The 23,787-nt window shown below is 39.6% G+C and overlaps 1 protein-coding gene, 1 non-coding gene and 1 pseudogene across 2 annotated transcripts; all 3 read right to left on the reverse strand.

The window, feature by feature from the left end:
- The window catches only part of LOC141694505 (28S ribosomal RNA), a 2,438-nt pseudogene extending 265 nt beyond the window's left edge, over window positions 1–2,173 (reverse strand).
- Window positions 2,174–2,399: 226 nt separating this feature from the next.
- On the reverse strand, window positions 2,400–2,555 carry LOC141694403 (5.8S ribosomal RNA). Its single transcript, XR_012563715.1, has one exon. It is a non-coding gene; the product is annotated as a 5.8S ribosomal RNA (ribosomal RNA).
- Window positions 2,556–4,928: 2,373 nt separating this feature from the next.
- LOC141690446 (uncharacterized) lies at window positions 4,929–6,234 on the reverse strand. The gene is made up of 3 exons (XM_074495245.1): window positions 6,051–6,234; window positions 5,471–5,647; window positions 4,929–5,338 (listed from the first exon to the last, which is right to left on the reverse strand). The coding sequence occupies exons 1-3, from the start codon at window positions 6,232–6,234 to the stop codon at window positions 4,929–4,931; spliced, it is 771 nt and encodes a 256-aa protein (XP_074351346.1).
- Window positions 6,235–23,787: the final 17,553 nt, after the last annotated feature.

The following is a 23,787-nucleotide window of genomic DNA, read 5'->3' on the forward strand; positions in this document are numbered from 1 at the left end:
GGTGTTCAGTCATAATCCAGCGCACGGTAGCTTCGCGCCACTGGCTTTTCAACCAAGCGCGATGAATAACTGTGCGAATCAACGGTTCGTTTCATACTAGGTTGAATTACTATTCCGACACTGACATCAGTAGGGTAAAACTATCCTGTCTCACGACGGTCAAAACCCAGCTCACGTTCCCTATTGGTGGGTGAATAATCCAACACTTGGTGAATTCTGCTTCATAATGATAGGAAGAGCTGACATCGAAGTATCAAGAAGCAACGTCCCTATGAACGCTTGGCTGCCATAAGCCAGTTATCCCTGTGGTAACTTTTCTGACACCTCTAGCTTCAAATTCCAAAGGTCTAAGGGATCGTTAGGCCACGCTTTCAGGGTTCATATTCGTACTGGAAATCAGAATCAAACGAGCTTTTACCCTTCTGTTCCATATGAGATTTATGTTCTGGTTGAGCTCATCATAGGATACCTGCGTTATCTATTAACAGATGTGTCGCCCCAGCCAAACTCCCCACCTGACAATGTCTTCCGCCCGGATCATCCTGCGAGCGAGCCTTTGGTCTAAGAAGAGGAGCGAGGCATTTAACTATCTTAAGAGAGTCATAGTTACTCCCGCCATTTACCCACGCTTGGTTGAATTTCTTCACTTTGACATTCAGAGCACTGGGCAGAAATCACATTGTTTTAGCATCCGAAGGGACCATCGCAATGCTTTATTTTAATTAAAAAGTCGGATTCCCCTTATCCGTACCAGTTCTGAGTCGACTGTTCGATGCCCAGGGAAGGCCCCTGAAGGAGCCATTCCCAGTCCGTCCCCCGGCCAGCACGCGGCAACCCGTTTTCGCTGTGTGAGCAGCTCAAGCAGTCCACCGGCAGCCCACGGGTTCGGGACTGGGACCCCCGTGCCCAGCCCTCAGAGCCAATCCTTTTCCCGAAGTTACGGATCCTTTTTTCCAACTTCCCTTGCCTACATTGTTCCATCGACCAGAGGCTTTTCACCCTAGAGACCTGATGCGGTTATGAATACGTTTGGACGTGGGAGGCACTCAGTCCTCTGGATTTTCAAGGGCCGCCAGGGGCGCACCGGACACTGCGCGACGTGCAGTGCTCCACCAGCCGCTGGACCCTACCTCCGGCTAAGCCATTTCCAGGGTGGGCTGGCTGTTAAACAGAAAAGATAACTCTTCCCGAAGCCCCCGCCGACGTCTCCGTACTCCCTAACGGTGCCATCAGCCGCCACATCCCGGTTCAAGAATTTTAACCCGATTCCCTTTCGAAGTTCACGTGAAACGCGCTATTTGAAGGGCTTTCCCCATCTCTTAGGATGGACTAACCCATGTGCAAGTGTCGTTCATATGGAACCTTTCCCCTCTTCGGCCTTCAAAGTTCTTATTTGAATATTTGCTACTACCACCAAGATCCGCACCAACGGCCGCTCCGCCTGGGCTTGCGCCCAAGGTGTCGCAGCGACCGCAGCGCCCTCCTACTCATCGGGGCCTGGCACTTGCCTCGACGGACGGGTATAGGTCGCGTGCTTAAGCGCCATCCATTTTTGGGGCTAGTTGATTCAGCAGGTGAGTTGTTACACACTCCTTAGCGGATTTTGACTTCCATGACCACCGTCCTGTTGTCTTAATCGACCAACACCCTTTGTGGGTTCTAGGTTAGCGTGCAGTTGGGTACCGTAACCCGACTTCCGGTTCATCCCGCATCTCCAGTTCTGCATACTAAAAATGGCCCACTTGGAGCTCTCGATTCTGTGGCACGGCACAAAAAAGCAGCCATGTCGTCCTACCTATTTGAAGTTTGAAAATAGGTTGAGGGCATTGCGCCCCCGATGCCTCTAATCATTGGCTTTACCCAATAGAATCGCACCCGGGCTCCAGCTATCTTGAGGGAAACTTCGGAGGGAACCAGCTACTAGATGGTTCAATTAGTCTTTTTCCCCTATACCCAAGTCAGATGAAGGATTTCCACGTCAGTATCGCTGCAGGTCTGGACTGTCGCTGAATAAGCTTCTCAAGACTATAATTCGGACGGTAGAGCCACCCAATTTTCAAGCTGGGCTATTCCCGGTTCGCTCGCCGTTACTAGGGGAATCCTTGTCAGTTTCTTTTTCTCCGCTTATTGATATGCTTAAACTCAGCGGGGAGTCTCGCCTGACCTGGGGTCACAGTTAAGGCGAACAAGTTGTGTAGCGCCTCAGGGTCCTCGCGCTCCTTAGATGACACGATTATGTGCCACAAGACTACAGAGTCTTTACAACCACCGATGTCATGACGTTCGTCACTGGAGAGTCGCTTTTGCGCCAACTGCACAACACGGAACGGGAGGCCAATTTCCGCCCAAAAACCAACACCCCTCATCAAGGAGTGAGCATTTTAGGGCAAGCAAATGTGTGACACCCAGGCAGACGTGCCCTCGGCCTATTGGCTTTTGGCACAACTTACGTTCAAAGACTCGATGGGTCATGGGATTCAGCAATTCACACCATGTATCGCATTTCGTTACGTTCTTCATTGATGCGAGAGCCGAGATATCCGTTGTCGAGAGTCGTTGTGTTTTGGAATGACGTCGCCGCCCCTAATAGGGGGCTAACGTCAATTCAATTTTAAGTTCCTTGGCGCATTCCGCGCCCGGATGATTCGTAGGCCGGTGGTCACCAAAGAGAGGCCACCAACCAAAGGTTTGCAAATGGCGGACCGAAGCCCACCGACGCTTGCCCAATGTGTTTACGTGTTAGCGGGTCATTCTACTATCGCAGGATTCGATAATGATTCTTTCGCTGGTTCACCTACGGAAACCTTATTAAGACTTCTCCTTCCTCTAAATGATAAGGTTCAGTGGACTTCTCTCGACATCGCGAGCAGCAAACCGCACACACCGTCGCAATCCGAACACTTCACCGGACCATTCGATCGGTAGGAGTGACGGGCGGTGCGTACAAAGGACAAGGACGTAGTTAACATGAGTTGATGACTCGCGCTTACTAGGAATTCCTCGTTTAAGACCAACAATTGCAATGATATATCCCCATCACGATGAAATTTCATAGATTTCCCGGGCCTGTCGGCCAAGGCTATAGACTCGTTGAATACATTACTGTAGCGCGCATGCAGCCCAGAACTTCTAAGGGCATCACATACCTGCTATTGCCTTAAACTTCCGTGGCCTAAAAGGCCATAGTCCCTCTAAGAAGTTGGCCGTGAAGGTGTACCTCCACATAGCTAGTTAGCAGGCTGAGGTCCCGTTCGTTAATGAAATTAACCAGATAAATCGCTCCACCAACTAAGAACGACCATGCACCACCACCCATAGAATCAAGAAAGAGCTCTTAGTCTATCAATCCTTACTATCTCTAGACCTGGTAAGTTTCCTCGTGTTGAGTCAAATTAAGCCGCAGGCTCCACTTCTGGTGGTGCCCTTCCATAAATTCCTTTAAGTTTCATCCTTGCGACCATACTCCCCCCGGAACCCAAAAACTTTGATTTCTCATAAGGTGCGAGTGCAGTCCTAAAAGCAACATCCACTGACCCCTGGTCGGCATGGTGTATGGTTGAGACTAGGATGTTATCTGATCGTCTTCGAGCCCCCAACTTTCATTCTTGATTAATGAAAATATCCTTGGAAAATGCTTTCGCAGTTGTTCATCTTTCATAAATCCAAGAATTTCACCTCTAACTATGAAATATGAATGCCCCCGACTGTCCCTGTTAATCATTACTCCGATCCCGAAGGCCAACATAATAGGACCGAAATCCTATGATGTTATCCCATACTAATATATACAAAGCGTAGGCTTGCTTTGAGAACTCTAATTTCTTCAAAGTAACAGCGCTGGAGGCACGACCCGGCTAATTAAGGACAGGAGCGCATCGCCGGTAGAAGGGACGAGACAACCGGTGCACACCAAAAGGCCGACGGGCTGACCCAACCCAAAATCCAACTATGAGTTTTTTTTAAATTATGTATATATCAACAAAGAACCAAGAAACAAGCAGGGATCAACCCTATGCTCTATGACAGGCCGTATAAAGAGAGCAATCAATAACCAATCTCAAGCAAAAGATTGGAGATAGAAAGCCAAAAAGCTACAAAGAAATACATGAGATACAAAAATGTAAATCAGGCCTAATACAAGCTAAATTTATAAACCAAACAGAACTGTGGAGTCTAGCCACCAAATCATGCACCATGCCTTGCAGAAGCTTAGACGGGCAAAAATGCCCTTATTGTGCGCACGCGTGTTGCGTTCCCTCCAAATGTGATATCAATAAATCTGAACCAAGCATAAGGCAAGCATACTTCTGGGCTTTTCTTCAATACCAGTCAAATGATTGAGCAAAGAAAGTCAGGAATCACCAACAACCGAGAGGCCCAACACAGCCAGTAGCCGAGATAAAATCCATCTACTATAGGTACAATGCACAAACAAGTGTGAGTCTGTCTCCCTACCACCAATATAGAGGTAACATTATTGAGTATCTGTGATTCCAAATCTATGCAAACGAGAAAAGGTGTTGAGTTTACCATGATACAGGAGCCATTGATGGTGAACATAGCGGGTAATGTGGAGCCTGTGCCAAACGGCCTGATGCCAAGGGACCAGGGCTCCGCTATTTCCAATAGAGTTCCAAATGTGCCAAGTTTTGACCTTGGTTGCATTAATACCATCCCAAAGAAGAGTATCCACCACACTGGAGTCAAAAGTTGGAGAATCAAAATCTTGGAGCCAATAGACAAGCAAGGGATCCAAGTGGTGATGTCTAGCATTAGGTCTCGGGAGCCTCCAAGCACCCAAGTGAATGATTTTACTTAACATATCACTATGGTGCAAGCCACATTGAGAAATGATAGGGGCACTGTGAGTAAATATCTCCCCACCAAGGATCAAACCACAACAAAATGTCATTCCCGGAGCCAATAGATTAAGTAATGAATTGTAGAGCAACCCTACGATGCTTCAAAAATTTTCTCCAAATCCAAGAGCAATCTGTAGGAATTGTCAAGGTCCAGAAGTGTTTGTTTTTCAACACTGAAGCATTCACCCATTTTGGCCATAAAGAATCCGAATCAGTAACAACATAGAGCAAATGGTGAAGGATTTGAGCTCGGTTCCAGTCAATCATATTTTTAAGACCAAGGCTCCCCTCTTCTCTAGGAAGACAAATAGTGTTCCAAGCTACTTTGGCTCCACCTTTGTGATTAATATTCCCTCTCCATACAAATCTAGTCAGGAAAGACTGAATTATAGCATAGATTAAAGTAGGCAACATGAAATGGTTGCACCAAAATGCTTCAATAGCATTAACAACAGATTTAATTAGCATTACTCTCCCTGCAAGAGAAAGCAAAAGGGTGGCCCAGGAATGCAGTCTACAAGTAATTTTATCAATGAGAGGCATGCAATCATTCATACAAAGTTTTGAAGAAATTAAGGGCACTCCAAGGAATTTGACAGGAAATGTACCTCGAGGAATTGACAAGGTGTCAAACCAACTAGTGAAGCCATCATCACAATTGCATAAAAAACTGGTGCTTTTGGAGATACTAGGAGCCAACCCACTCCAGCCAGAAAAAGTAGCAATCAAACTCATGATAAGTTGAACATATTGCTTGGATCTGTGAGAGAAAAACAACATATCATCTGCAAAGAATAGATGATTGATTCTGAGCCCTTTACAACGCCAATGGAATTTAAAGTCATCAGGAGTTTTGTTGAGAATGCAAGATAATATATTCATGCACAAAGCAAAGATATAAGGGGACATAGGGTCCCCTTGGCGAAGGCCCTTGGTGCCCTTGAAGTAACCATGAACAACCCCATTAAGCTTAATAGAAAACTTGTAGAGAAGATGCAAGCTTTGATCCAACCATTCTAATATCAGGAAATTTCATTTTCTTCAAAACTTCTAAAATGAAGCTCCAATGAATAGAATCAAAGGGCTTGTGTAAATCAATTTTGAGAGCACATTTGGGCACCCCAATCTCCCTTTCATAGCCTCTAAACAATTCCTAAGATAGAAGAATATTATCATAAATTGATCTACCTGGAATGAAGGCAGATTGAGAAATGTCCACCATAGAAGACATGATCTTCTTGAGTCTAGAGGCTATAATCTTTGAGATGCACTTATACAAAACAGTGCACAAAGATATAGGTCTAAAATCTTGCATTTGAGTTGGTGCCACCATTTTGGGAATAAGAGCAATAAAGGTAGAGTTTACACCCATGGGCAGCAAACCATGATAAAAAAAACATCTAACTGTAGCACAAAAACTAGCAATCGTGATGTGCCAATTAGCAAGAAAAAAACTCAACATTAACCCCCATCAGGCCCCGGGGCCTTATTCTTCTTCATTTTCTTAATAGTATCAAAAATGATAATGTCAGTCACTGGAGCCACCAAGAGCCTAGCCTTCTCCTCACTAACTTCCTTGCAACCAACTAAAGAGAGATCAAAATGGTTATTATGAGTTGGGGCCCCTAAGAGTTGAGAAAAATATTGCACAGCCATAGAAGCATATGGGGCCTGACCATGAACAAGGTTCCCATCAATGTCTTGAAGAGTTAAGACCTTATTTCTATTCCAATTAACCTTGCATTGCTGATGGAAAAAAGAGTTGTTGTTATCGCCAAGATGCAGCCACCTAACCCTGGCCTTTTAAAGTAAGAGAGATTCCTCTTGAGCCAATGCGAAGTTGAGCCTAGAGATTAAATCTTATTCTTCAATAAGACTGACATCATCAACAGTGGAGCCCATAGATGCTTGAAAAACTTCAAGGTTGCCACGAGCAATTTGCACATTACTCTGGATGTTACCATGGTCTCTATTGAACTTTCGAAGTAACAACTTTGTGTTTTTGAGCCTAGCATTGAACTGAGCAACAGGGGAGTTAACACAATGCATAAACCAAGCAATAGCAACCAAGTCTAAAAAACCAGGAATCTCAATCATAAAATTGAAGAATTGGAAGGGCTTACCATATTTCTAAAAGTGCATTGGCTCCTCGAAGAGTAATGGATTGTGATCCATGATGCCACGGTGCTTAACACAAACACTACCCTCAGTAAAGTTATTAAACCAAGTTGAGTTAGCAACCATACGATCAAGGCATTTAAAAATAGGGTCATGTAATCTTTTGTTCATCCAAGTATAAGTATCACCAACCGTACACATGGGCTCCAAGCCACTATCAACCAGACAATCCTTAAAGATTTGCATTCAGGAGTCCAATGCTCATGGCCCCCATAAACATCATTCAAGCTAGTAATGCAGTTAAAGTCACCAAGAAATGCCCAAGGTAAAGAAATATTACAAATAGACAAAATATACTCCTAAAGCGGAACACGATCAATTGCATCATTAAAAGCATACACAAATGTTATAATAACATTCAAGTCTTTCTCAATGAGCCTAACATTACAAGTAATAAACTGAGCAAATTTTGAATGCAAGGAAACCTCCCAAACACTTGGGTCCCAACCAACCCAAATTTTCCCATTATAGTGGTAGTCATAGTTGAACAACCATTGCCATTTTTTGTTAATTTTTTTGAAATGTCCAAAGCATTAGAGACTTTGACCTTTGTTTCTAGAACTCCCATAAAATCCATATTATTAGAGGAAATAAATTGCTGTAACTCTTTCTTATGAGGGGACTTGTTAATACCCCTTACATTCCAAGATACAAACTTCATTGCAATCTTTGAGACTAACTGGCTTAACAGCCAGTTTGGGACTTTTCTTGTAAGTAGGACTCTTCTTGTTAACCACTTTGGTAAAACCATCTTCATCCACCAAATCTGAATTTATAGCTTTTAAAGCAATGACAACCGGGTGTTGTGAAGTTGCAGCCACTATGGATGTTGCAAGCGCGGTAGATGCTGCAGGGGCTGTAGGCGCTGTGGACGTTGCAGCAAGATACTGGGCTGCATGAACGTGTCTTGTAGCATCTTGACTATGCCCACTTTTCCTTTTTTGGTTCAAAGGAAACTTAGGCACCTCAATGCCAACCTCTGTATTAGTAGATTCTACTACAACACTAGGGTCCCCATTAGGAACCTTCACAAGGCTAGGCTCCCCATTAGTAACCTCCACATTAGTAGTTTCCTGAATAGCCCAGACATTAGTGTCAATCTCCTGATCAAAATTCTCTAAGTCATCACCATTCTGAATTAAATCATTGTCTTCCTGTGCCTGGACATTCTCCAAGGTTTGATCACCATCAAGGACTAGGTCACAGCCCAAAAATTCTCCAAATACTACTAGGTTCAAATCTGTCAGATCTTCCACATTTTCTGTTTCCTTGCCAACCTCAACTGGAGCTTTATCTACTGATTTTTTTGCCATATTTTGTTTGTCTATTTTTGTAATTTTTGCAGCCCCTTGAGTGCCTCCACCTGGCCTAGGCCTTGGAGTTGGTTTGACTGCATTGGGATTGTGTATACACGAGGAGAAAGAGTGCCCAAATGCTTTACAGTGGCTACATGAATAAGGCAATTGAGGGTAGAAAATATTAACTTTGACGAGCTCTTCTTCACCAAGATCATCCTGGACTGGCACCCAGATATAATCTGGCCTTGAACTCGAGTATGCTAACATTACTTGAACGGATGCATATGTTGTGGGCTCGAACTTTGCTGTAAGCTCATCAAACTTGAGGGGGGTTCCTACAGATTTGGCAATGTAGGTAAGACCATCCCTGGACCAATATGAATGAGGAACTTCTTCCAGTTTTATCCAACATGGAACAGATTCAATCACATTTTTCTTAAACTTGTTGGCCTCCATCCAGGGGTACAAATACAAGGTCTTACCACCCTTTAGAACCGAGTTTAAATTAAGAATTTCATTTCTTTCTTTCTAAGAAATAAACTTGAAAGTAAAGTATCCTTTCGAGATATAAAAAACTCGACACAAACCATGATTTTTCCACAACTTAAAAGCCTATTCACGAACAAATCGAAAATCAAAACTACCTCCTATGAAGTGACCAATAATGCTAGTATTCCATTTCTTCCTAGCATTTAACAGAAAACCCTTGGGAGGTTATAATGTAGACGAGCTATCTTCATTAAAAATGATTTTAGCATTAGAACCACTCATTGTTTCAATAAAAGGGATTCTCTTAGTGATAATCGAACTCCAAGTCTTATTTTTATCACTAGCATCAAGCATTGGTTCCGTAGGGGCACCAGGGTCAACCACATTCTCTTTAAGGACATAAACAGTTAAGATACCATTTTTCACTGAAAACTTATCCTGTAAATCTTCAAGGATTGAAGTCGAGGTGGTAGAGTTACCTTTTTTTGCTCTGGAGCTCGAGGATTTAGACTTTGTTGAGCCCTTTTGAGAAGCTCCATTGCTTGGCCCAAAGTCATTCCTAGTTGAACCACCATCAAGAATGAGTCTAGTTTCATCATGAATCCTATGTGCTGTAGTTGGAGACCAGTCACTATTTCTTGCAGCTTCAGCCATGAAAACATGGCAGTCAACTGCAGGAAGGGCAAGCAAAGGTGGAGCTACATAATTATGCCCAATAAAATTTAAGAATTCGTCCGAGTTCATGCTTCCTGAGTATTCAGAGTTTCTAGACCCCATAATGAAGAGAAAATAAACTAACAACAAGGAGAATCAGAATTTTTGAGCTCGGAAAAGTATAAAGCAATGGTGGAATAATGGAGAAGATGAGCTAAATTTACTATAAGTGGTAAAAGAAAAAGTGGGGGAAAAAATGAAATAGGCGGGAGACTAAAATGGAAAGAAACTACAATAAAGTGCATAAACTGTTGGATATTAGATCTGGATATTAGTGTATAAAGCTAGGTGGTAGAAAAGCATTTCTAGAGAGAAGGAGGAGCATCGCTCTCTAAAACATTCAAGCCGCGCTAAACTAACTAACTACGAGCTTTTTTTTTCTAGCTAACTACGAGCTTTTTAACTGCAACAACTTAAACATATGCTATTGGAGCTGGAAATACCGCGGCTGGTGGCACCAGACTTGCCCTCCAATGGATCCTCGTTAAGGGATTTAGATTGTACTCATTCCAATTACCAGACTCAAAGAGCCCGGTATTGTTATTTTTTGTCACTACCTCCCCGTGTCAGGATAGGGTAATTTGTGCGCCTGCTGCCTTCCTTGGATGTGGTAGCCATTTCTCAGTCTCCCTCTCCGGAATCGAACCCTATTTCTCCGTCACCCGTCACCACCGTAGTAGGCCACTATCCTACCATCGAAAGTTGATAGGGAAGAAATTTGAATGACGCGTCGCCGACACGAGGGTCGTGCGATCCGTCAAGTTATCATGAATTATCGAAGCGATGAGAAGAGCCCGTGTCGACCTTTTATCTAATAAATGCATCCCTTCCAGAAGTCGGAGTTTGGTGCATGTATAAGCTCTAGAATTACTACAGTTATCCGAGTAGCAGATACCATCAAACAAACTATAACTGATTAATTGAGTTATTCGCAGTTTCACAGTCTGAATTAGTTCATACTTACACATGCATGGCTTAATCTTTGAGACAAGCATATGACTACTGACAGGATCAACCAGGTAGTATTCCTCTTTGTTGCCGGCTCCGTATGAGCAAGGGACAGATGCCATCCTTTAGTCAATGCAGGGCACGACAGGCTTCCGTAAGGGATAATAATTTCAGGCATAAAAGGGGCAAATACCCCAAGCCGAACATGTTTCCACATACAAGACTTCGAGTGACACATGGGTATCCAGTGCCTTCTAGTCTCAATGTCAAAGCAAGGACAGACATCCAGGTGAGCTTTGAGGTCTACCTCGCACCAAACAATTAGACCGAGATATGTGAGACTTGAGAATTCCGTCAAAATTGGTATGATGCACAGGGGGCCAGGCCAACCCAAGGATAAATTTTATCACTCGGGCAGAATTGAACAAGTTTGAACAAGCGATTGTCGCTGCCAAGGCAGGGAACCAACCGACCGGAACAAACCAACCACCACTCATGTGCTACACGTACAACATGCCTCCAACACCCATTAGGTACAAGCCCAAAAAGACCAAAAGTCTAGAAAGTACTTGACCATAACAAATGAAGGAAACATGAACCGCTAAACGCGTATCTCAAAGTAAACCATTCACTTCCAAGAACTAAGCCCGCCTGCTCTGAACCAACAAAGAGATAGCACTCAGAAAAGTTCACGACCCTTTCGACTGCACCATTTAGCCACTGGTAGCCGAAGGTCACCGATATGCTTCAAGATTGGCATATGGAGGCCCGAACAGTTGCATCATAACACTAGCCCCGCCTAACCAGCCATGTTTGTTCAGAATGGAGATGAATCTAGCTATTCTGGAAAAATGAAGCATGCATGCTTGGTTTTACCGTCCGGTTATCCACGGGCAAAGGCCACCTCATTCTCTATATAGGGAAACCACGACCAAGGAACACGTTAAGCTTTAGGCTTCCCCAATACCGGCCTATAATGAATAAATTCCAAGAACTAGGGACTCATGTTTTGAACAAATAAAGAGATAGCACTCAGCAAAGTTCATGACCCTTTCAACCGCACCATTTAGCCACCGGTAGCCGAAGGTCACCGAGAAGCTTCAAGCTTGGCATACTGTGGCCGAAACAGTTACATCATAATACTAGCCCCGCCTAACCAGCCATGTCTGTTCAGAACCGAGAAGAATCTAGCTATTTTGGAAAATGAAGCAAGCACGCTTGGTTTCACCGTCTGGCTACACGTGTGTAAAGGCCACTTCCAAATCTAGGGACATCTTACATCGGGCCATCGATAGTAAAGGGACAACGAATCAAAGTTTTCGGGTCAACTCTAGGGATAAATCCATGGGGGCCTTTGCTATCACTTCGTGGAATCCTGAAAAGTGACTCCGAACGACGCCGAGCACCAATGTCGCTTGACGGTGACAGAGGCTTCAGCTGGCCCGCTTGGTGCTGGGTATGATCTGAAAGTTTCTCACAACACTCTCGAGGAAACCTGAATCACCACAATAAAGTGGTTGATCAGGAGCCCCGAGGAAGCCCCAAGCGTGCCCCGACGCCCCCAGCAACCCCAGCCTTCGCAGCATGCGCCGCCCAGTAGAAGGGGAGTCTCCCTTCCCTATATATGACATTTAAGCAATTTCCCAAGTTACAGTAGTTTTGACCTAGGTTGTAACACCCCCAGATCCGGGGTCAGGGATCCGGGTCTTCACGGTCTTTCTTTCCATAAATATCACTTAACTTAATTAAAAATAAATAACCTCATGCTGTGACCCCACACTAACACACACCACAACACGTTATAGTCTCAAAGATGAAATTGAAATAAGTACAAGTCCTTGAATCCACAAATTAAAAGTTATTACAACCCAAAATGATTACTTTATAAGTTTACAGTTAATTTCCATTATCTTCCACAAGTAATAATTATACATAATTAATTCCCAAAAGTAGAATGCCTGATCTATAGATAGATCTACCTCCGCAGCTATAGCAGCTATGATATCAACGGGAAGACGCGGGATGCTTCCCACGCTCTTGCGCTGGGTCTACTGGAGTCTGGCCATCTTTCCTAACTGTTGTTGTGTGATGAAGAAATGAAGCAAGAGTGAGCATTACAGCTCACAAGATAATATATAGTTTAATCAATAATGCAAGTATCTAAATAGATAACTTACTGGAAACCTTTATCAAGTGTAAGATAATTACTTACTAGATATAAGCTAAAAGGGAGATGAAGTTACCAAATATTTCACTATACTTATATCATTTTAGAAAACTACTTGAACTACCACTGCTCAAAGTATAATAAGTTTTCGAAGTTCGTCACATAGATGAGACTACAAGATAAGACTTGAATGGATTTAGTCTTTAAAATATTAGTTGAAAGAATGAAGCTACGAGATACTTCATTAGTCCCGGTATACATATATACCTATATATATATACATCTCATACACTCTTCTGCTATTAAAAGTCTAAGCAGAGTTGTCATTCCCAAGTATATTGGAAAGAAGATACTTTGGCATAAACCTGATATCTTGCTGATCAGGCAAAGATACCAATAAGTAACCTTTTCTACTAGTAGATGGACGAATTCCCCACTGGTCATCACCCTGGCCGCATTAGGACTTATGTTGGACTGCTACTCAGCCACTTACACATTGATGGACTCCCACTGAGCCACTTACACTTTCATGGACGCCCACTGAGCCCATGTTGCTTATGCCGACTCAAATAGATGGACTTATTTCCCGAACGTTGGGCAAGTAATCAAAATGTTTTTTCAAAACAACAACCTCATTGCGAATATAAAATACACCACAGAGTCGGATCCCTCAGGTTTGAGCAAGTATTTAAATCCCCTTCGAAAGAAAGGTCTTAAATGTAAAAATGAGTTTTGGGATCCACCCTAACTTTTAAAATCATTTTGAAGACTTGGAAATATTTTTTTTTTGATTATGCTGATTAAGGAAAATTATCAGACCACGCTATATAGGAGTACTGTTATGAAAATTCTGAGATCGTATTAGTATTTCGTAAAGTAAATAAGTGTATGTAAAGGTCGTCAGAATTCGAATACGGACACTTTGATTTTTCCCGAAAATCCACCAGATACCGAAAGAATTGAGTATAAGGTAACATGATTAAAAGGATTTTTTATTTAAGGATTATAGAAGAGGATCATTAAAGAAATATAAGATATTAATAAAGTTTCAGGGAAGCCCAAGTAATAAGATCCCGGATATGATCCCTCAAACTATTAACGAGAATGAGAGTTAAGCGAACCGTAAAACAAATAAGCGACCAAGAGACAAGCTTGTACAAGAAGCCAAGGATTATGACATCATCAAACCACAAGGGATTGACACATGGCAAGAAAGTGATGCATGATGGATGATGTCATCATGGGAGAAGATATTTATGCAAGGAAATCAAAGAAGCTTTTCCATTTTTTCCATTTCATCATTTTGCTCTCGGCCAAAATGATACCAGAAACTTCAAACTGCAATATCTCCTTCAATACTCACTCAAATATTGTGTTCTATAGCTCGTTGGAAAGGTATTGATATATCCTACAACTTGTGTTCACAAGTCTCGTCCAAATAATCATGTTAAGACCTTCATTTGTACAGTTCTTTAAATCGGACTTTTAGAAACTTTAAAATCAAACTTTGTGTTTTCTTGATTGTTTGTGAGATCCAAGCTTGTATAAGGATTGATCAAGGTTTTAAGGCTCCCTAGAAACTTTTCACTCATAAATCAAGGTATAAAAACTTCTTGACCTTTAGTACTAAGCTTTATTGTTTGAGTTTTTAGATGAATTGGTAAATGTATAGTTAGATCCACGCTTAGTAGTGAATTTTGTGAAGTTGTGTTGATTTTGAATGATGAATTTGTAGTGATTGAATGAGTTGGTAAAACCTTGGAGTGTGGACTGATTTTTGAGTGGTTTAAGTTGTATTTGTTGTGTTATTAGTTGTTGGAGGATGGAAGTGAATTGATGAGGTTTTAGAGTGGTAATTATTTTGGGAATCGCGTAAACATAGCCGTCGTAATGCCCGATTTACCTTAGACTGTTTTTGTGATTAGCTTCAGGACCCGTGAACTCACTGTAAGATTTTGACCTTTGCCATGATTAGATATTTCATGTTACGATCTTCGTTTTGATATATCGTTCGCCTGAAGCCGAGTTATGAGCGATGAGAAAAGACCATTTTAATTATCGGCGTTTCGCGAGCGAAGCCGAAGCCTCGAGTAATTTTGAAACCTTGTTTAGGGCCCTTAAAAGACTAATTGGATTAGGTAACAATTATGTAAGGTGGGTTAGGAAGTTGGTAAGTACTTGCGAAAGAGTCGTCTTAAAATTCGCAACGGTTAATTTATTAAAATTGGTGGAGCCGAGGGTACGCAAAACGATTAATGCAAATCGTTAAGCGTATAAGCGACCGTTAGGGTATGAGTGAGTGTTGACTAGTTTCTTAAGCGACCGTGGTCTAATTTTGGCTTATGTTGTTGCTCATAGGTTACCGGACCCACTCTAAGCTTAAGTCCACCCCGGAACGCTCAGGCAAGTTTTCTACCCGTATACTGTTGTTGTGATATAAATATATTTATACATTATCTTGAGATAAGTGCACGGTTGTTATTAGCAAGTCTTGTGATATATTGGAGCATATGGATATGATATATATATATATATATATATATGCATGCCTATTCCGTAATCTTGATATCTCATTGTTGATTCAAATGCTTATAAACTGTATAATACATATGCTAGAGATAAGCAGTAGTTGCGTATACCCTTAGTGAAGGGTTTTTAGCACATAAACGCAACGAAAACGTAAATTTAAATCTTAAAGAAAACCGAAACCCTCCGTAGGATCCATGCAAAAAATAATATTTAATTCGTAGTTCAGTATGTTTACCTTAAGAAGCTTTACGTTAATGGAAAGATGGAGGTCTTTAATAGCGATCCAAGAACGAGGAGCGGAGATCCCTAGCAGTTGCTCCTCAAGTGTGAAGCACTCCACCGGTATCCACCAAGAGATCAATGTAATGGAGGAGGAAGAGGTTGAGAGAATTAGTTGCCTCCCTCTTGTTCTGCTTTAGAATTAGGGTTAATTATTTGGGTTGGGGCAAATAGGGTTTATAATAGTATATTTATAGGCAAAATTTTCAGCTGAAAATTTTCCATAAAATATTATTATTATTAACCCTTTAATTGATTTTTCTTATTAACCAATTAACTAATAATTAAAACACCTTTTAATAATTAATCCCATTTCTAAACACTTAAGAAAAATAATTCTCTCACTTGATTTAATTTCCAAAATTAAATTCTTAATTAATAATATTAAGAATTAATTAAATCTCATTTAATCAATTATTAAATATGCTAATTAATTATTTATTTCACAAATAAATAACTACCAGCCATTATTAATTAATTCCTCCACCATTAAATCATTATCTTTTATGGTGTGACGTTGTAGGTTCAATATTAAGTCGGTAGTAGAAATAAATAATAATAAAACTATTTTATCATTATTTATATAAATTCTCTAATTCATTAAATATGATTAATAAATAAATTAATCATATTTATTCTACATCGTGAGGGATACTTCTCAGCATATCGCGACTATCCGGATAATACAAATTCACTGCTTAGAATACCAAGAACCTATTCAGTGAGTAGTTACCGTACAATCAATTCCTTCTACCCTGCAATGTCACGATTAAATACAAGGCATGGAACTTGTGTCAAGCCTATCTTATTTAATCATTTGCTTTCCCATTCACTATGCTTAGTTCTATTTAATGTAAATTAGAAACTCATTTCTAATTTCATTCACTCTGGCCAGAGATTCCTGAACTAGCATAAGTGGATCAGCATTGAACATTCTCTTCCTTCACTAGAAGGGGTAGATCCTTTATTGATCATACACTATCTTCGTGTAAAAATTCCTATACCCAGTAGAGCCCTTATAATTGTCCCTGGAGACTAAGAACTAAACCAAAGCATAGTTCAGTGTACACAAGATGACTATGATGACCTCAAGTCTAAGGATACTTGTACAACTATCACTATGTGAACAACTGCTGACACGTGAGTGAATTCCATCAGTTGTTCAGCTGTGTGAGTCATGTTCAGTGAACTTATTCTATAATAAGCACCTACATACTAGCTATAGTGTCACCACACAAATGTCTATAAGAACATACATCCTTTATAATGAAGCAAGCATAGTATGTACGTATCTTTGCGGATTACTAATTACCAGTTAGTAATCCTACGCCCAGGAAATATTTAAGTTTAGAGTTATCATCTTTTAGGTCTCATTATTATGATCTCATCATAATCCATAAAAAAATTTACTCTAAACTATGGTATATCTTATTTAAACACTTAAATAGATAAAGCCCGTAATAAAACCAAAACAAGTCTTTTATTAATATCAATGAAATTAAAATAGATTACATAAAAGTTATTCCTAAATCATCATACATGATTGGACTTAGGACACATCTCTTTCAATCTCCCACTTGTACTAAAGCCAATCACTCTGATATCTAATACCCATCTTGTCTTTATGACGATCAAAGTGACTTTGAGAAAGTGGCTTTGTGAGTGGGTCTGCTACGTTGTTATGTGTGTCAACTCTCTTGACGTCTCCTCTTTCAATACAATACAAGAAATGTTACCGTGCTCCCACTAACCTTTTGTAGACACATGGTTCATCTCTGTTTTTGATAAAACCAAACTCTTTGATTGTCTCATCAAAACGGATGTTCCATCTACGAGAAGCTTGCTTTAAACCATATATGGTTTGCAGCAACTTACACACTAGGTGTTCATTTCCCTTGGAAAGAAAACCCTCCGGCTGTGTCATATACACTTCCTCTTCAAGTTTCCCATTGAGGAAGGCCGTTTTCACGTCCATTTAGCAAATCTCATAGTCGTAGTAAGCAGCAATCGCAAGCAAAATCCGAATTGATTTTAATAGGGCTACAGGCAAAAAAGTTTCATCAAAGTCTAGTAAGCAGTTTTGTCTGAATCCTTTTACCACGAGCCTGGCCTTATAGGTCTCCACCTGCCCATCTGCTCCAATCTTTCTTTTGTATACCTACTTGCACCCAATAGGCTTAACACTTCAGGCGCCTCAACCAGAGTCCATACTTGGTTGGTATACATAGATTCCATTTCGCATTTCATGGCACTATGCCATTTCTCTGAGTCAACACTACTCATAGCCTCATTATAGGTCACAGGGTCGTCATCATCAATGATTGACAACTCATTGTCATTCTCAATGACAAGGCCATAATACCTCTCAGGTTGGCGAGACACTCTCCCTGACCTATGAATGGGCTGTTCCACAGAAGATTGTTCAGTCTGAACAGGTGTTTCCACTTGATCCGTAGTAGTTTGTGCTTCTTGAACTTCATCAAGTTCAATTTTGCTCTAACTGTTTCCTTCAAGGATAAACTGCTTTTCCAAGAAGGTAGCATGTCTGGAGACAAACACCCGATGATCGGTGTAAAAGTAATACCCTACAGTCTCTTTAGGATATCCCACAAAATTACATTTTACAGATCGAGATTCCAGCTTATCTGGGTCAACTTTCTTGACATAAGCTGGACATCCCCAAATCTTAACGTGTTTAAGACTCGGTTTCCTTTCTTTCTATATCTCATATGGAGTTTGAGGAACATATTTGGAAGGCACCTTATTCAGTAAATATGTTGAGGTTTCCAATACATAACCCCACAGGAATACTGGAAGATTCGCATAGCTCATCATGGACCGAACCATGTCTAACATAGTTTGATTTCTCCTTTCAGATACCCCATTCAACTGTGGAGTATATGGAGGAGTCCACTGGGAGACGATACCATTTTCTTTGAGATAAGCTGGAAACTCTCCATTCAAGTATTCACCACCTCGATCTAATTGAAGAGTTATAATACTATGTTTGGTTTGTTTCTCCACTTCATACTTATATTATTTGAACTTTTCAAAGGCTTCAGACTTGTGTTTCATCAAATACACATATATGAATCTAGATCGATCATCTATGAAAGCAATGAAGTATGAAAATCCACCCATGGCTTGCATAGACATTGGTCCACATACATCTGTGTGTACCAATCCTAGCAAATCTGCAGCCCTCTCTCCATGTCCACTAAATGGAGATTTGGTCATTTTACCCAATAGACAAGACTCGCATTCGGATATGATTCAAAATCAAAGGGGTCAAGTAACCCTTCCTTATGCAATGTCTGCAGTCTATTTTCACTAATATGACCAAGTCCGCAGTGCCACAAGAAAGTGAGATTTTCATCATCCCTTTTTCTTTTATTAGTATGTTCAATTTGTAGTAAATTGTGCTCTACGTCACATACATACAGACCATTGTTTAAAATACCACTTCCATAAAGAACGTTATCTCTAAGAATTGAACATTTATTATTCTGAATAACAAACGAAAATCCAGCCAAGTCTAGCATGGAATAGAAATAATATTCCTCACAATCGAGGGAACAAAATAACAATTATTTAGAACAATAGTCTTGTCTGTAGGCATATGTAAATGAAATGATCCTACAGCTTCAGCAACAACTCTTGCTCCATTTCCCATCCGTAGAATCACCTCCTCTTCTTCAAGAGTCCTACTTCTCCTTAGTCCTGCAACGAATTGCAAATATGAGAACCACAGGCGGTATCTAATACCCAAGTAGAAATTTGACTTAGTGACATTTTAACTTTGATCATGATCATATCTGAATCAGAAGCGGTAGTCTCACTACCCTTCTTCTTCTTCAATTCTGCAAGGTAAACCTTGCAGTTCCTCTTCCAGTGCCCCACCTTGTTACAGTGAAAGCAAACAACTTTGCTCTTGGGGTCTTCAGCTTTTGGTGGAACCGGCTTTTTCTCACCTACTTTCTTCTTCTTGGAAGGGTTCTTCTTCCTTTTCTTAGGATTGGAACCTTCACCAATTAGAAGAACATAACTCTTCTTAGGGGGAAAATTTGATTCCGCAGTCTTCAACATGTTGTGGAGTTCAGGCAGGCTGACATCCAGCTTATTCATGTGAAAGTTCACAACAAACTGCGAGAACGAACTCGGAAGTGATTGCAAGACCAAGTCTTGGCTCAGCTCCCATCCATGGCAAAACCAAGTTGTCTAAGACGTTCAATCAAATTGATCATCTTAAGTACATGGTCATTCACAGATGATCCCTCAGACATCCTACAACCGAATAGTTCCTTCGATATCTCATATTGAGCTGTCCTCCCTGCCACATCATACAACTCTTGTAGATGCATAAAGATAGTGTGAGCATCCATATGCTCATGTTACTTCTGTAGCTCAATGTTCGTGGAAGCTAGCATGATGCATTGAACAACATTTGCATCATCTATCCACTTACGAAACACAACATGTTCATCATTATGTGCATCGCTAGCAGGTTCAGTAGGCTTAGGTGAGTCAAGCACATATTCCAGCTTCTCAACCCTGAGAACAATTCTCAAGTTTCGAAGCCAGTCAGCAAAATTAGGACCAGTCAACTTGTGAGCATCTAGTATACTCCAGAGTGATAGTGTAGAAGACATAACGAATATAGTAAATCTATAAATGATGAACACATAACAACACTTAGTAAATATTCAATTTCATTTCAAGACACTATATGAATCGGGTCTTTATTCATAAATGGCTCCCACTAGTTTATCTAATTTATACAACCCCTATGTGAAAATTAAGCATTCATAATGCTAGTGGGAATAGGGATCCTACATTCCATCACACAACCTCAGCTGTAGCATGAAACGTCATGTGATGTTCAATAGGCAGAAAACTCTTGTCAATTACATCTTATGTTATTCCCTAATAAAACTTTAGCCTCTTGAATAATTGAGTCACAGATGTAGCACGATAAACTCAATATTCTAAGTCAAGTCTAACCCAACATTTCGTACAATTGAATCAGTCTCCAACGGCCCACGGCTGTAGCACGTAACGACCTTTAGATTCTAATTCAATGTACACATCTCTATGTAATAGACAAGTATTTCTTATTTCGAAATCAAAGCCCTCGGGTGTAGCACGAAACGACAATAATTTAAAAATAAGAACCACTTTCTACCATGTGGGAAGGCTATGACCGACACAAGCCCGTTGTGTCATTGGCCAATTACTACTTGATATTATTTAATTTTAGAGGGATTATATTATGTTACAATCATAATCATATTATAAAGAGATTCTTACTTTTAAATTAAATATTTCAAATCAATAATTGATAATCAGATGATTCACAGATCGGGGGAAGCATTGTCAAGAGGCGTCACTTAATACCCCTTTCTTACAGATAGAAATCTGCTTTTGACAGAATCATCCTTTCTCTCAATATTGAAAATTCATATTTAATTACGTGTTTCATAAACACAAGAATCTCATGATTGTATTTATAATATTATTGTTAAGGCAAGAAACGATTCCTATTCTAGATTTTCTAGAGCACGCCTTATATTGATTTAAGTTCACCTAAATCTATCATCGCATGGTAAATATAGGCATATATCTCATATATAAAATTAAATAAACAAGTAAATGTAAAGTGCAATAAAGTAAATGTGTTTGGTTATGGCCCCATCCTATGTGATCTTTATCAAACTCATGATAAAGATCAAGGTCAATCTAATATGGTGATGGAAATAAATACAACTACTTATTACATAAGTCTTCTTCTTTATTTAGACTTCTTCTATGCCTCGTCTTCTTCTTTGTATCACCTCCATTGGATATCCTTCTTGAGTCTTCAATTACATTACATAGATGGAAAGTAAAACTAATCTAATGAACTTACAAGAATAACTCGAGTTACATTCGAGATTTATGATTACAAAGATTGACGACATGCAAGTCGTATTTAAAACCAAAACCAAAACCATTACACTAAGGTCGAAAGGCCATAACCATCCACCATGCTCATACAACACATAAAAGAATGTTAAAACACATAATCTGATCTTAACATATCATATTATTCATGATCTAATCATAAAAAAAATATATGACAAAAATCAGAAAAATCAGAATCAAATCAGAAAAACAAGAATCAATGTTTACGAGAAGTAAACGACGTCAAACGCCTTACAGACGAGTCGTTGATAGCTTCTGCTATCATTTTTGTTCAGACTCTCGTTTACCTACAGAATAGGGTATTCGTTTGCGTAAATCGGACACCAGACCCAGATTTCAGCAAATCTGCAGCAGCCAATTCAGAATCCGTATCTAATATGATTCTCATAATTAGAACAAACATAAATCATGTATATATCAGTATATATACAAATTACATAATCATCTTATGATTATACAACTCACATGAATATCATATATAAAAACCATACATATATAAGCATATTATATCAACATCAAATCATGGCGAATCACATACATGCTCATATATCGGAAACAGTTAAACACATAAACGAATTAAAAAAATTTCGCAAGTAGCTCTGATACCATTGAAGGGTTCTAAGCACATAAACGCAACGAAAACGTAAATTTAAATCTTAAAAATAACCGAAACCCTCCGTAGGATCCATGCGAAAAATAATATTTAATTCGTATTTTAGTATGTTTACCTTAAGAAGCTTTACATTAATGGAAAGATGGAGGTCTTTAATAGAAATCCAAGAACGAGGAGCGGAGATCCCTAGCAGCTGCTCCTCAAGTGTGAAGCACTCCACCGGTATCCACCAAGAGATCAATGTAATGGAGGAGGAAGAGGATGAGAGAATTAGTTGCCTCCCTCTTATTCTGTTTTAGAATTAGGGTTAATTATTTGGGTTTTGGAAAATAGGGTTTATAATAGTATATTTATAGGCAAAATTTTAAGCTGAAAATTTTCCATAAAATATTATTATTATTAACCCTTTAATTGATTATTCTTATTAACCAATTAACTAATAATTAAAACACCTTTTAATCATTAATCCTTTTTCCAAACACTTTAGAAATATAATTCTCTCACTTGATTTAATTTCCAAAATTAAATTCTTAATTAATAATATTAAGAATTAATTCAATCTCATTTAATCAATTATTAAATCTGCTAATTAATTATTTATTTCACAAATAAATAATTACCAGCCATTATTAATTAATTCCTCCACCATTAAATCATTCTCTTTTATGGTGTGACCCTGTAGGTTCAATATTAAGCCGGTAGTAGAAATAAATAATAATAAAACTATTTTATCATTATTTATATAAATTCTCTAATTCTTTAAATATGATTAATTAATAAATTAATCATATTTATTCTACATCGTGAGGATACTTCTCAGCATATCGCGACTATCCGGATAATACGAATTTACTGCATAGAATACCAAGAACCTATTCAGTGAGTAGTTACCGTACAATCAATTCCTTCTACCCTGCAATGTCACGATTAAATACAAGGCATGGAACTTGTGTCAAGCCTATCTTATTTAATCATTTACTTTCCCATTCACTATGCTTAGTTCTATTTAATGTAAATTATAAACTCCATTCTAATTTCATTCACTCTGGCCAGAGATTCCTGAACTAGCATAAGTGGATCAGCATTGAACATTCTCTTCCTTCACTAGAAGGGGTAGATCCTTTATTGATCATACACTATCTTCGTGTACAAATTCCTATACCCAGTAGAGCCCTTATAATTGTCCTTGGAGACTAAGAACTAAACTAAAGCATAGTTCAGTGTACACAAGATGACTATGATGACCTCAAGTCTAAGTATACTTGTACAACTATCACTATGTGAACAACTGCTGACACGTGAGTGAACTCCATCAGTTGTTCAGCTGTGTGAGTCATGTTCAGTGAACTTATTCTATAATAAGCACCTACATACTAGCTATAGTGTCACCACACAAATGTCTATGAGAACAGACATCTTTCATAATGAAGCAAGCATAATATGTACCGATCTTGGTGGATTACTAATTACCAGTTAGTAATCCTACGACCAGGAAATATTTAAGTTTAGAGTTATCATCTTTTAGGTCTCATTATTATGATCTCATCATAATCCATAAAAAACTTTACTCTAAACTATGGTATATCTTATTTAAACACCTAAATAGATAAAGCCCGCAATAAAACCAAAACAAGTCTTTTATTAATATCAATGAAATCAAAACAGATTACATAAAAGTTATTCCTAAATCATCATACATGATTGGACTTAGGACACATCTCTTTCAATCTCCCACTTGTACTAAAGCCA

Source organism: Apium graveolens, chromosome 10 (genome assembly GCF_009905375.1).
Source record: "Apium graveolens cultivar Ventura chromosome 10, ASM990537v1, whole genome shotgun sequence".
In the NCBI taxonomy this organism is placed as follows: Eukaryota; Viridiplantae; Streptophyta; class Magnoliopsida; order Apiales; family Apiaceae; genus Apium; species Apium graveolens.

Excerpts from the sequence above, each read along its gene's own strand:
- LOC141690446 (XM_074495245.1), bottom strand. The coding sequence starts at position 6,234 with ATGGGTGTAAACTCTACCTTTATTGCTCTTATTCCCAAAATGGTGGCA. Across the intron at positions 5,648-6,050 it reads TCAATCTGCCTTCATTCCAG|ATGATATGTTGTTTTTCTCT; the intron begins GTAGATCAATTT and ends TATTCTTTGCAG. Across the intron at positions 5,339-5,470 it reads CACCTTGTCAATTCCTCGAG|GGAGAGTAATGCTAATTAAA; the intron begins GTACATTTCCTG and ends TTTCTCTTGCAG.